General features: G+C 39.6%; 1 protein-coding gene across 1 annotated transcript; it reads right to left on the bottom strand.

Annotated features, from left to right (window-relative positions):
• Nucleotides 1-1902: 1902 nt before the first annotated feature.
• On the bottom strand, nucleotides 1903-12781 carry LOC127666987 (sperm flagellar protein 2-like). Its single transcript, XM_052159995.1, has 4 exons — nucleotides 12588-12781; nucleotides 7002-7247; nucleotides 6731-6853; nucleotides 1903-2001 (listed from the first exon to the last, which is right to left on the bottom strand). Exons 1-4 carry the CDS (start codon nucleotides 12705-12707, stop codon nucleotides 1912-1914), a joined length of 579 nt encoding a protein of 192 aa, XP_052015955.1. The 5' UTR covers nucleotides 12708-12781; the 3' UTR covers nucleotides 1903-1911.
• Between the last annotated feature and the right edge of the window lie 217 nt (nucleotides 12782-12998).

The following is a 12998-nucleotide window of genomic DNA, read 5'->3' as shown; positions in this document are numbered from 1 at the left end:
TCTTCCTCTAGATCCCCCAAACTGAATAGGGGACTGCCCCAGATTCTCTTGCCTGTCTGTAGATCCTATTCCTTTAACTGGGCTTCCTTGTCTGGACTCAGTGGGAGACAATGCACCTAGTCTTGTAGTGATTTGATGTGCCAGGGTGGGTTGGTAGCCAGAGGGAACCTCCCCTTTCTCTAAGCAAAAGGGAAAGGGAGTTTGGGGAGAAGGGTTGTGTGAGGGTGTACTAGGAAGAGGGGCAGCTGCATGAAAAGTGAATAAATTAATAGAAAAAAAAAGAGGTACTGCTACTAACATTAGAAAAGTTCAAATTATGTAGGGACTTCAATGAGAACTTTACTGAAGGAAGGTAAATAATAGTCGAGCAGCAGTGAGAATAGATGAGAAGGAGGCCATTGGCTCATACTGTGATCATCATGTACCAATGAGAAATAAAGGCGAGAAACTTGGGTGATGCTGAGGGGAGGGGGGACTTTGAAGTTTGAGGATTGAAAAAATGCAGACACAGGGAGTGATGGCACAGTGTTCTGATGTGGCCAATGATGTGTCAGAGAAAATGACCTCACAACTGTCATCATCAGGTGGAGATAACACCTTCTTTTAACTCATGGTAATGACCTCCCAAGCACAGCTGCATGGACAGCTGTTTCAAGATCTGATTCTTCTTCTATTTTATTAAACTAATAAAATTTATTTTAAAAAATACATCTCAGTATTTATTTTTTTAAGTCATCAAAATAATTTATAATAGTTTAAGGCCTCAAATATACAGGATATCTTCTGAAGCTAAAAGTAGTATGCACTCAACCAAGTTTTTAAAAATCTATTTGGAACATTAAACATGATAGAAGTAGAAAAAAATCTCTTATCAAGTCCTCTATGAAAGGAAATTGTGACAGGTTCCTGATTAGACAGAAACCTTTCCATCTCCAAGGGTGAATATGCAGTGTAACTGTGGCTTCATAGAATGATTTGGGTAGTGTTCCTTCTGTTTCTATTTTGTGGAATAATTTGAAGAGTATTGGTATCAGGTCTTCTTTGAAGGTCTGATAGAATTCTGCACTAAAACCATCTAGTCCTGTGTGTTTTTAGGTTGGGAGACTTTTACTGACTGCATCTATTTCTTTAGGGGTTATGGGACTCTTTAGATGGTTTATGTGATCCTGATTTAACTTTGGTATTTGGTATCTGTCTAGAAAATTGTCCATTTCATTCAGATTTTCTACAAGATCTGATTATTTTCTGAAGAGGAAGAGATCGCTCCTTCAAGGAAGTGGACATAGTCAGATTCGAGGACTATAAGCTTTCGCAAAACCTGTAAATTTTATGGAAGTAGGAGACCCATCCAGATATTGGTTGTGCATAAATGACTTATTCCCAGGACCCTCACAAACACATGCAGTATAGTCAAAAGTGTGACTGGTCTAGCATTGGCTACTAGGATGATCGTTTCAAGGTTTACAATCTATAAAGTAAGAACTGTAAGATGGAAAAAATTTTCTCATCTGATAATGGAGTTTTGGTGGGACTTTCAACATTTTCTCCTAATGTAGATACATCCCATAGGGAGACTTCATGGTTTACTTTGAATGTATTGTTTCTGGTGATTTCCAGGATCACTTAAAAATTCATCTTTATGTCTTTAAGATCTCTCTCTCTTCTCTCTCTCTCTCTCTCTCTCTCTCTCTCTCTCTCTCTCTCTCTCTCTGTGTGTGTGTGTGTGTGTGTGTGTGTGTGTGTGTGTGTTTTATGGCTAAAATGTTCTGTGACTTGAGGTTTCTTTTTCAGAGCTTCTCATCACCGGTGAAGGATTCATACCAACACCCATCACAATGATGCACACAACAAATGCTATGGCCGATTTAATTATGAATATTTATTCAATAAAATAAAAAAAGCCCGCTGCTTTCACTTCTTTTCATCTGTAAGTCTTGAGGGTGACCTTTCTCCATCACTGCCCTGTGCATGCTCACTCCTTTGAAGAATCATTTTAATGTCCTAAGAGAGAAAAATCCAAGAGAAGCTATGAATGAAAATAAAGAGTTTATGACTGGCGAACATCGCAGATGTGGCAATTATTAAACAGTTAGTTGCATTTTCCTTTAGTCTTTGCTTTTGTTTCCTCTGAGAAAAATGTTTCCCACTTAATGTGAATTCCATTCTGAAACCCCCAGTTCTAGCCTTGTAATGATAGCTAAGGGTTTTAGAAATTCTCCTTTCTAACCCTGGAATGGAGTTGTCATGTTAAGTAACATTTATAAAAGCAATTACTTAACTCTGTCATATAGTGTGTAAACCAAAAGACTAATTTTCTATAAATGAATAAAACAGCATTCACACTCTATTAAGGAAAAGTATAATGCCAAGTTAATTGCATCTACATAGAAATTTAAATGTAGAAATTTTGAGCAGTAGGCTTTTCCCCCTGGAATTTTTCTCATTTCATTTATTTCTTACCATCAGAGATGTTAATGTTACAAAAATTTAATTTCTTAAATCATAGATGTTTTTCAATATGAACTTACATATGTAGAATGAACATCGTAATACATAAAACACAAAAATTGCATGATGGTAATGTCTTAATTTTTAATTTTTTCCCCAAAGTTTAGGAAAATGCTTTAAGAATGTAAATTTCTTTGCTCCAGGGATGACTTGCTGAGCTTTCACCTTGTGGTCACCTTACACGTGAAGACACAGACTACGTCACTCTTCTAACTTGCTGGTTTACGATGTGTCACTCAGTCAGCCCCTTCTAGGAATGACACTGACCATATTTCTTCGAAACATTGACCCTCCCCCCCTTAAAGGCAGGCATCAACCTTGAGTGAGCTATGTGGAAAAGAACAGTGGCTTCCATCCATTTCTAGGTCCCACTTGCTGCAATTCTAGAGGGTGGGCATTTATGTTGGTAGACCTTAGTTTATCTGGGAGCTAAGGCATTCATTCTGTGGTTGTCTGGCACACCGCAGCATGGGCATTGTGATACGCCATGCTCTAGATACATGCCAACTAGCACTGGCTGAATTCAAGTTGAAATAGGGGGCTATAGTCATCAGTTTGGAGAGAGGACTGAGTGTCAGATGCTTGGCACAGGAAATTGACTTTGTTGCCCAGTTATGATGTTCTCACTGATTTTGTAACATCTACCCAAATCATTTTCTTAATGATTTAAAAATATTTTTGGATGGACTGTCTCTGTACAAGGTCTAGAGGACTAGAAATTAAATTCATGATGTAACTGAAAATCTCTGAAAAAAAATTCCAGCACCAAATCTGGAGTTTCCAGTTGTATACACCTCTGACACTTCCTGGGACTTCAGTTTAACACTTGGTCACTCTGGCCATCTGCCAGGGACAACTTTGTCTCTATCCAAAGAGACGGAAACTGAGCCATCTGTCTGCCCATCCAGCTATCACTCTGTATGCTTCATCTCACCTGCAAGTGTGTCTTTGGCTTTGATACTGCTGTATCCACCCCGGTGTCAGTACTGGTATCAACAGTGGTATCTGCCTTTTATCTACTGGGAACTGAGCTCAGAGTTTTGTGCTGGTTCACTCATTTCATCCACACGAAAGCCCACTGAGGAAGGCCTGACAGTCATCTCCATGTTACCATTGTGGAACATAAGATGGTGTTTAATCATACCACTCGTTTCCCAGCACCACACAACTCCTAAGAATCTAGCACTTACTCTCACAAGCAGAACCAGTTCACCTTGAAACAGGAGTGGAGCTAAGGTGTGTTGTTACCGTTACATGTCATCCATTTTTTTTCAAGTATGTATTTTTAAATCCTGTGGCTTGTACACACAGACCTTGTAAACACAAACCTCTGAAGCAGCAACCTTCATTTTCCTACTGTTTCTAATAGCAAACAACTTCTTAACCTTGAAAAACCACATTCTAGCTTTGGTTCTACTTATCTTGAACGATCTTCAAATAACATCACTGTGGTTAAGGTTCATTTAAAAATGTGATCTATTTACTTGTACATGGATACCTGGAGTAAAAGCTAACAGTACATGCATGCAAAGCCCCTGTCAAGTTTGCAATGTTTATGATCTTTCTACTTTCCCCTCCTTCCTCCCTTCCTTCTCCCTCCTTTCTATCCTCCCCTTTCCACATGTCTTTCTTCCTTCCTTCCTTTTTTTTTTTTTTTTGGTTAGCAAAAATGGGAATGAAATGTTTTAGTCGAAAGACACTCCTCTTTAGATCTCAAATCGCTTTCTTTAGGCTTTCCAGGTCTTTGATACAACTCTTGTTGATACAGTCTTACCGGTGAGAATCAAATAGCTTCCCACCCTGCCTTTTTGATGACTGACATCAGCAACAGGCAGGAGATCTGAAGGGCAAGGAGAATTTTGAGTTTAAGGATCTGACTCACACGTACCATAAAGAAGTATTTGGCCACTGGGTTAACTTACTAACTCACTAAATGGAGAAATGAGCTAGGTTTCTAGTGTGTTAAGTGGTACTAGCTCTAGGCATCTGGTTAATGTCAGGATGGTTAGGAGGAGGGGTTCCCAGGAGAAAAGTTAATCGAACACATAAAAAGATGGTGGGAATGTACAGAAGAGGTTCTATCGATCAAGGTGTCAAAATTTTCCTGCTATACTGTGGTTGGTGGCTTGGAACCTCTGGCATCTGGCTACACTTCTGCATAAGGAGGCACTGCGAGAGTCTTGCTTTAGTGTCTGGACCCTGAGTATCACCTCCTCTCTGCTCAGCGGGCTTCTCTATCTTTGAGTAACCTAGCTTCTATTCAAAAACAATCTCTCACGGTGTTACCATCACTAGACACTACCCTGTGGGAAGTAAACACTTTCCAAAATGGGAGAAACATATCATTTAGAAGATTTCTGGAGCCTCTGGATTTCCCTGGGGATCTTGCAGTTCTTCAGAGGCTGTCTCTCAAAGCTGCTACTCTCAAGGCTTCTAATATCAGGCAGGAACCTGAACAGAATCTTCTCTGGCCAGTATAAAGGGTTGTTGAGCTGTCCAGGCTTTGAAGGAGGTTTTCTCTCCGTTAAGGGAGGAGATAATTGGCCTGTCACTCCATGCTCTTACTTATTCTTGGTAGTAGAAAATGAATTCTGCTACCCAGGATTCTAAGAGATTTAGTAATTATTTTACTAGTTCAAGTGAGGCCTCTCCCCTTATATGTGGAACAGATTGTATAGGGTGCAAGATGGCATCTACAATGATGAGGTACTGAATTCACTATATTAAAAAAATGGCATAGTAACATAATGTGATTAGGTGATATGGAAATGTTGAAATGAAAACATTAATAGAATAACATTCCCATACCCAAAGCCTATTGGTTTCTTAATTGCTTTTTCAAATTCAATGTAAAATTCAGCCTTCATTCTTTTCAGATTTAATTAATCTCATGAATTCAATGGAGCCAATACCCTTTACAGACAGACTTTCAAGGGCCTGGCTCCTGCTCTTCCATGTGGTCCTGCTTCTATACAGTGGCCCAGGCCTTCTTTCCATCCAGGATGCCTCCATCACCCCATCCAATAGGAAAATGTAAACAGACTTTTCTCTTTCTCCCTTCCCAAATACCAATCATTTCTACTTTGCAAGAAGCTTGTTCCCCTCTATGCTTTTAGCACACACATGTAATCGCTTGAATAGCTGTCGTTTTCTACTTGGTTTATTTACATTACCATTCTTCTGCCATTCTTTTTTTTTAAAGGTTTCTTTTTTATTTATTTTATTTATTTTTTATTGGATATTTTATTTAGTTACACTTCAGATGTTATCCCTTTTCATGGTCTCCCCTCTAGAAACCCCCTATTCTACCCACTTTCTGCCTGATGAAAATTATATTGTAAACATAAGTATTCACACAGAAAAAAATGTTACCACCACTTAATATTGACAGTACAAGTAGGTACCACCTTGGGGCAGGTGGTCCTGGTCCTATGTAAAAGGACAAGCCAGATGAGCCACAAGGAATGAATAGGTAATTTCTTCATTTTTTTCTGTTCAGTTCCTGCCTCGAGGCTCCCACCTTGAGTTTCTGACAAGGGTTTCACTGATGATGTTCTGTAATCTCTAAGCCATATGAATCCTTTCCTTCCCAAGTTGCTTTTGATCAGGATGCTTTATCAGAAAATTGCAAGAAAACAAATACACTCTCATGTGCTACATACATTCTATGATTTGAAAATGGTGACTATTTGAGGCCATCCTGGTGTACAGAGTAAGATTCAGGACAGTCAGAACTATAGAGAGAAACCCTGTCTCAAAAATACAAAAAACAAAAAACAAAATAACAACAACAACAACAACAACAACAACAACAAAAACATACCAAGAATGATGACTACACCAGTACTTGGATGGAGACTATAGCCTTGGTTAGTTCTTTATAACAGGATGAGTCCTAGTCTCTACACTTTTCTATTGTAGACAAGCACTATTATTTGCACAGAACAATTCCTATCACTAATAGCCCATATAACAAACTTTATGTATAACCTACACTCAGCCCTCTCCTATAGGCCCAAGGTAGCACCACATACTAAGTATCTAAATTCAAAACACTAAGAATTGTCTCAACTGTGAATTAGTGTGTTATCCTTGGGCGTTGCAGGCTGTAAGGTAAGGGCAAGTCTAGCTCGCTCTCCTTCTTTAATGGATCACAGTAGGACTGTCATGTGTACCCTTAGGTGGAACCAAGCAAATTAGAATGATTTCGACCCATACTCACAGGAAATTTATAGTCTACATAATTTGCAATCAGGTCCTGAATGTAAGGATGCTTCAAGAGAATATTAACTTCAATTGGCTCCAGGTTCTTGGCACCCAGGTCCTGAAAAGTCTTGATGAGATTCTTTAAAGAAGAACATAAGCAAACTTAATTTTCCTTGGGATCTTGAAGTTATTTTAAAGTGGATTCATATAATAAAGTAATTCATCGTAACTTCTCCACAATACAAAGCACTTTTTTAAAGCAATTCCATGTAAACAGTCTAACCAACCTCTGCATAAATATTCTCTGTCTTTAGGTAGCTGGCAAATCTGTTAGCATCCAGTACTTCATTTCCTCCTCCAAACACTTTGAGTAGTGTTTCCATGGAAATCTTTTCAGTGTTTGCATTTTCGGGGATTTCTTCTTCCTTTTGGTCCCTCTCCTCCTTCTCCTCCTTCAGTTCCCGCTCCTCTTTAGCACTACTTTCCTCAGTCTCAGGGAATTCTTCAATGGGACTCACAGTGGAGATGGAGGTCTATCAGATGAGAGGGTGGCAGCATGGGTCAGACAGAGATGCTTAGAGCAATGGAGATGCTTTATCAACCGTGCAAGCGAAGGCCAGTGCCTAATGCAAAACCCATTAAACACATTATAGAAGAAAATGCACGGGCTGCACTCAAAACCAATGTCAAAGTCCTACAGCAGTTTAGCTTATAGTGCAGAAGTCTTAGTGTGTGGTGTATCCCCTTCATCTCAACCCACCCTCATGTTTACTACACTACAAGGTACATATAATTCCTCCCCAATGGCACACAGAAGTAAAGTAGAGGAAATGAATCCCAGCATCTGCATGTGGCAGGATTGCCCTTTGAAACTGACTTCAGTTGAGGCTATTTGAAATCTGTAAGACTAATTGTGCCTCTTGATTCCATAAATATAGATTAGGAATGATCCAGAATAAATGCTTACGGACAAAGAAAAATGTTCCAAATATAGAAGATAATTCAGTGTTATAATAAAAAATAGAGGACCCATAATTCCAAAAGAACAATGGCACAAATTATGGGTTTGTAATGGATACAATTCTGTTATGAAAATTATGGTTTGGAAGGATATCCAACCTGCACTCATAGAATAAGTTCATGAAAGTCCCATCAAACACAGGAATAGATAGACAAGTGTTGTCATCATGTCATATGATGTCGTGTGATGATGTTTCATTTATCAATCAGATGAAGAGGACATTAAAGTGTCAACAGTAGTTACCAATGGGGGCCAGGCAAGTGATTTCCATAGTCTTCAAAATTCCTGCAGTAAATGTTGTATGTATACGGCCACACACATGTATTTCCTAATGATAAAATATTAATATTTACATATTCAGCAGAAACAGTTTTGAAGGTTGGTTGGCCAGAAATCTGAGAATAAGTGGATTCTGATTTCCCTCTGCCACTAGCAAAGGAGAACTGAGAATTTAGGAGAGTGCTAATGTCATTAAATAACCAACTCAGTTGATTTATTAATTGTTCATTGTCATACATGACAGAATGGGGAATAATAAATTAAGCCTGTGGCAGATATGTGTCCCCATGGAGAGACTGTCACCAGTGTTAAAAAGATCAGGTACAATTGATTCAGGTTGGGAGGTTACCTTGCTTTTGCTGAGAGTTTTTATCTTTTGCTAAATAGGGAATTTAATTTAAATTTGAAAGTGGGGTTATAATAGCTGAATATTCAGTGACTAAGTATATGTTTACACATTTATTAAAACATACATTTTCACCTCTTTTCTACTTGCAACAGCTAAATGCTACATGGTAGAAATAGGAAACAGATGTTAGTATCTTCCCCTGTGATCTTGGTGATTACACCTTTAGTTGTTCATCTCCATAAACCATTTAGGAGCTTGGACCTAAAATTTCTTGTAGAGTGGGTGTGGAGTTTATGGATGTGTATGGGAAAAGTGCAAAGACAGAACCTGTGGGCAAGCCTAGTTGGTTTGAAAAGCAGGCACTTTCAAAGTTAGGAAAATATGGTTCCCATGTGGCTATTTGCATAGTTAGGGTAGCGCTTTCTTTTTAAAGACCTAATACATTCATCATGGAATAAATCATTTTCAGTGAAAAATATAACAATTTAAATATGTAACATTTTAGGATAAAGAGACCCTAACTTTCTAATGTCAGAAGTTTTCAGTTGTTGTTTTTGTTTTGTTTGTTTGTTTGTTTTTTAATTCCTGTTGCCTTTGCCCTTTGAGACTTGGAATACACATTATGTCTCTAAGGTAAGAGAGGAAGGAATGAAAGGTCAGTCTGGTGTTCTGGGAGGGATTAAAGGTGTATGGAAGAAAAGGGTTCATTCTAACAAATACTAAAGAGAGAAACCAGTGATGGTAATCAGAAGAAAAGCCAGTGCTTTGGAATAGCTACCTATGGCATCAAAGCAGAGAGATCTATGCCCTTCAAACAGGGAAAATGGGGGCACCATTAAGCACTGTATTATACTGCTCTGGCTCTCAGAGTCATCTCAAAGCCTGTCTGCATGTGTGTCCCTGAAGATGCTTGTGCATCTTCCTGAGCATACAGTTCTGTTACTGACTCAGCTCAGGTCTAATCTCCTAACACAGAAAATAGTGTTGGTTCTGAGAACAGAAGCATCACATAAGATGAGGGCGTGCTTTGAACTCCAGAGTCTTAAACATGCTGAAAAGGGGGCTTTAATAAGAATACGACTATGTGGGACCTGCAAGCTAACAATTTACTAAAATCTAAACTCCACAGGGGTTTCAAAATTAGCTATTTCCCCCAAATTTCACTTACTTAAGGATTGCATTCACTAAAACTTGTACATTCTTGGTAAATGCTTTGTTCTAGGGCTTTTAAAAAATTACCTAAGAAACAATGGCTTTCCACAGAAGGTCAGAGGCCAATTGAATAAAAGCAGCATGGTAGCAAAGATACAGAAGGAGGAACAAAATCTGAGACAGGGTCTCCAGTTCTCATAATAACATAGGCAGAAGACAAAAGTTTGAAGGAATGCCTTGAGAATGTGTACAGGTTAGTTGGAGATGTTATTTCTGAGTGAGGCCTTTGCACACTCCTGGGATGAGGTTGCCCAGGAAACTAGATCACAGTTTGAAAGGATTCAGAAATAGAAGGGTATAATTGGGGAATGAGTGGGGTGGGCAACTCTTATATTTCTGAAGTGCTAACAGTTTGTTTCAAGTCTGAACAGTCCCTGAAGGCCAAAGGGAGACATGTGTCAGTCTCTGCAGACACCCCTGGTTTCTGAACAATGTCTTTGTGCTTTAAAAGGGCCCTTGAGAGCAGCTTTCAAATGGAGCTACTTCCTGTGTGAGAACACTAAGATGCGGAACTGAGCAGGTCAGGGACATCAGGAATACAGGCCACCTATTCTAGGTTGCTTGGTGATACCCACCATAGCGGTTGCTGTAGTAATGCCTCTGGTGCAGTCTCTTTCTTTCTCTGGGCAGAATTATTTGTTCCTCTCCTGTCTCTTTGCTCCTATAGCTGAGATTCCATCTTTTGCACCACCCCCTCTCTTCTTGTTTTGGCTCTATTCATAAACATCAAGCATTTGCTATTTGCAGCTACTGTGGAGGACATGAGATAACTTGACCTAGACTCCAGATAGGGATAATCTGGCCATAGGAGTCAATGGATAGACAAAGCTCAGCCTAATGGAGTCTCAGGACTAAGAAGGGAAGTGGTTACAAGCCCTCATCCTTAATATAGAGGCTATCTTCAATTAATAACTGTTCATAAATAAAAAATTAGTTTTTTCCAACAGGGTCTCACTGGGTATAAAAACCTCTTATAAGGCCAGGAGTCCCAAGCCCAATAATCAATGGCCAATACAAAACAAACTCAGCAATATCTTTGGAGAGTTTTTTTTTGTCGTATAATATAATACGCTGTCAGGAATTTTTTTTAAACCTTACAGGTCCTCTGTACATATATTTTGAGTTCCAGTATTGTGTTTTTATGGGATTTCTGTGTGTAAGAATGTGTGTCTCTACGCCTATATATATTTCTAGAGCTTTTCCTTTGTTTCTTTTTCTTCAGTTTGCCAGTTTGTTTTTTCCTACTCTGTTTCTTTTTAATTTCATTTTACTTTTTATAATTATATTTTGAGATGACTGCTTGTATTCTTACGAGAGTAAGAAAGAGAGGGAATGATTTTGTGTGGGTGTGGCAGTGAGAAGGACCTAAGAGGAGCTGGGGGAGGGGAATCATAATCAGAATATATTGTATTAAAATATATCTTCAATTAATAAAATATATCTTTAGTTTGTGTTAGCTCCCTGTTTGGTACATCATTATCTCCTTTCTTAGGGCTCATTTCCTTGAGCAATTAGATAGCATCCTTTCAGAAGAGAAAAAAAATTATCTTTCTATCTGTCACAGACCTGAGGTTAAGCAATGGGCTAAATTTACAAAATCAAAGAATGTCAGTGCGCTGTTGTCAAACTTTCTCAGATCGTGCCCTAAATTTGAGAATGCTGAGCAGGTCAAGTACCTACTGTTCACCAACACCCTGACTTCAGTCTGCTGGCTCTGGAGTGGAAGATGACTTCAAAGAAGTTGTATCTTTACCACGTGAGCAACTTGGCATCACAGGGGATGGGTAAGAGAGAGGAGGGTAGCCAGCTTCTGAGACCAGGAACATTCTCTGTGCCTGAGAGGCCATCACACTGAGTCGTCAGGGCAGGTTGCAACTTTGGATTAGTCATAAATCCAGTATTAATTTAAAGGACACACAATGTATATGGGGATAGAGAAACATCACTGTGAAAGGGACAAATGTTACCTAAGGACAGCTGGCCATATCTAAGTTACTTACATAGAAAAATTCAAAAGTGGCTTTCAAATGTGGAAAATACCAACATGCCTTGCTTGCACATTTGCTGTGATATAAGTGTTGCATCACTTATACCTATAGCATATGTATTTGAAAAGCCCCATGCCAGCCTATTGGGCACCAGTCTGCCCTTGCCCTGGCCTGGTGCTTACAGCTAAACTTCAGGCACAAATCTAATAGAGCCTCTCTCTTCCCACAAGTGAATGTTGTCAAGGGACTCTTCCATTTCTTCTCAAGATTATCTCTTCTTTGACAAATTCATGCAAAAAGGAAATAAATGAGGCTGGGTTCCTAAGGGTATGGACAGCAGCTCCTCCCACCATGCCCACAAAGAGCACAGAAAGAATCACCATCAGGATTCCACCCTTGGGAATCAAAGGCCAGAAAAAGTGTAAGTGGACACCAGGGAAACAGGTCACTTTGTACCCAAAAGGGAACCTTTCAGTCTGAAAATGCAAGGGAATAGCCGTCTCCTAGAAATCACAAGGGGAATGCATCTTGGCTTCTGAATTAGCAAGAACGCTTCTGTGCCCTTCGAGGAAAATGATGTAAATGCCTGTGGTTTCAGGGCTGAAATAAGGTCAAAGGTCATATTTGTGTGGCTAGTGACCGAGGTCTGAGCTTGCTTCAGGTACATTTTTTTACATACTCTAAAATGGGCACCAGGTTAGCAATCCACTTCCTGCTTGTTTCTCTTCATCAGTACTTCTTGCAAAACCCAGTCTAGTCTGCTGCTTATAGAGCAAACTTTAATCCTACCCAGAGACTTTGAAGAGCTGTTACTTTTACTACAGAAGTGTCTGAGTTGCCTGACTTTAGTGCAATTGAAGAAGGCTTGCTGGAAGACCTATTACATGTAAAGCCTGGTGTTGAAGACCCAGAAAAATAAGATGAAGAAAAAGAAGCAAGTCCTTACTGTCATGAGCTTTTATTCCTCTGGCTTCCTTGCTTCCCCTTGGAACCCATAGTTGTCACATTTGTGCCATGTAGTTACCTTTTCTGCAGTCAGCATCGGAGTTTCAACCTGCCGGAAGATGTGAGTCCCCACAGCCACACTGAGGGCCCTGTAGACTCCTTCTAAAGTGTCTGGGTGGCAGGCAAAATATAGCAACATCTGAGTGTAGTCAAGCTGAGGTGGATCCTTCTCACAGTCAGCAAACAGCCTGAAGAAGAACTGTCATGCACACACACTATCTGTTACTGCAGTTAGCCCAAAAGTTCAAAATAAACAAGTTACAATTCACACAGCACAGGAAGCTCAAGAAGGAGGTCTTAAGTGAGGGTGCTTTGGTTCCTCTGAGAAAGGGAACAAAATACTCACAGGAACAATATGGGAGACAATGTGTGGAGCAGAGACTGAAGTAAAGGCCACCCAGAGACTGCCCTACCTGGGTATTCATGCTAT

Source organism: Apodemus sylvaticus, chromosome 16 (genome assembly GCF_947179515.1).
Source record: "Apodemus sylvaticus chromosome 16, mApoSyl1.1, whole genome shotgun sequence".
Taxonomy (NCBI): Eukaryota; Metazoa; Chordata; class Mammalia; order Rodentia; family Muridae; genus Apodemus; species Apodemus sylvaticus.
This window is presented reverse-complemented; position numbering and strand designations above follow the sequence as displayed.